This window comes from Emiliania huxleyi, assembly GCF_000372725.1.
Source record: "Emiliania huxleyi CCMP1516 unplaced genomic scaffold EMIHUscaffold_747, whole genome shotgun sequence".
NCBI lineage: Eukaryota > Haptophyta > Isochrysidales > Noelaerhabdaceae > Emiliania > Emiliania huxleyi.
In genome coordinates, this window is record NW_005196401.1 from 18020 (window position 1) to 19332 (window position 1313).

At 68.6% G+C, this 1313-nt stretch overlaps 1 protein-coding gene across 1 annotated transcript in view; it reads left to right on the plus strand.

The window, feature by feature from the left end:
• Window positions 1-658, plus strand: part of EMIHUDRAFT_120939 (hypothetical protein) — a gene marked incomplete at both ends in the record, with an annotated part of 1229 nt that extends 571 nt beyond the window's left edge. The window contains one exon of the mRNA XM_005760639.1: window positions 86-658. Within this exon, the coding sequence (XP_005760696.1) occupies window positions 86-658 (573 nt within the window). The remainder of the gene's footprint in view (window positions 1-85) is intronic.
• Between the last annotated feature and the right edge of the window lie 655 nt (window positions 659-1313).

Here is a 1313-nt window from a genome sequence, read left to right on the forward strand (position 1 = left end):
CCGCGGGGTGGGCCGCTCCGCCGGCCTGCTCCTCTCGGCGGACGACGCGGTGGACGACGCGGCCGAGGCCGTGCGCTTCTGCGAGGCGCGCGTGGCCGAGGCGGGCGGCGACCCGACGACGTCGATCCTTCTGATGGGCCAGTCGATGGGCGGCGGCGTCGCGGCGCAGCTCGCGGGTCGGCACTACCCGTGGCTGCCGTGCGTCAACGAGCGCTCCTTCGCCTCGCTGTCTCTGGTCTCCGCGTGCACGGTCGGGCTGCACCGCTCCGCGCTCGGCCGCGCCGCCGTGCGCTTCGTGCTGCGCCTCGCCTTCTCGCGCGTGCCGTGGCGCGCGCCCCTCGAGAGCGCGGAGCACTGGCGGCGGCTGCGCGGCGGCAAGATGCTCGTGTACCACCCCAACGACCGCGTCATCGGCCACGCCGCCGCGCTGCACACCGTGCTCGAGCAACGCGGCCACCTCGACGGCACTGAGGTCATTCGGCTGGGCGGCAGGCCGTACGACGCGCACAACGAGGACCCGGACGTCTTTGCGCCTGTCGAGTGGGAGGCCGCGACGGCGTGGATGAGGCGGGCGTTGCACCTGGCAGGGCCCACGGAAACAGCACCGAGTCAGCCGCCTCCGACAAGGAGGGGCCGCAGCCCCCGACGCGCATCGTGAGTGATAGGTGTGTGACCGCAGCGTAAATAAATAAATAAAAACGGACACCTCTCTACTGTGAGATGGCTTGGGTAAAAAGGAACAGGCCCCCGCCCTTGCGTTCCAACTTGCGATCTTTGTGCAGCTGCAGGGTTCTTTGTGGGTGTGGTCGGCGACTAGCCGGGGTCGTCCTCCCGATGGGGGACTAGCACTAGCCGTCTTCCACATGGTCCCTCGGGTCCCTGCTGCTCCTAATCTCTTCGTACATCCTCCTGCTGATCTCCGCAAAGTCCTGCTCCCTCCCTCGTCTCGCCCTGCGCGTCTGCTCCGCCTCAGCGAGAGATCGTCAAGGCGTATCACTCTGCAATGAGGGAGCTGCATCCGGACCGGCAGGCACCGACGATGGCGCCGGCAACAGAACAGCCATCGACGGCGGATAGCGGTGGCTTGGCTCCCCTGCAAACGAGTGATGACACCTCCCTTGCAGCTGAGGCCTCGCCTGCCGCAGAGCCCGCCGCCCCGTCGGGTGCTCGCGCAGAGCGCGCTGCACCGGATCAAGGTGCAAAGCTGCCGCTGGCAGCAGCGGAGGCGGCACGAGCTGCGCTCCAGGAAGGCGCGGCACTGGATCCAGGTGCAGAACTAAAGCGAGCTTCGGCGGCAGCGGAGGTGGCACGAG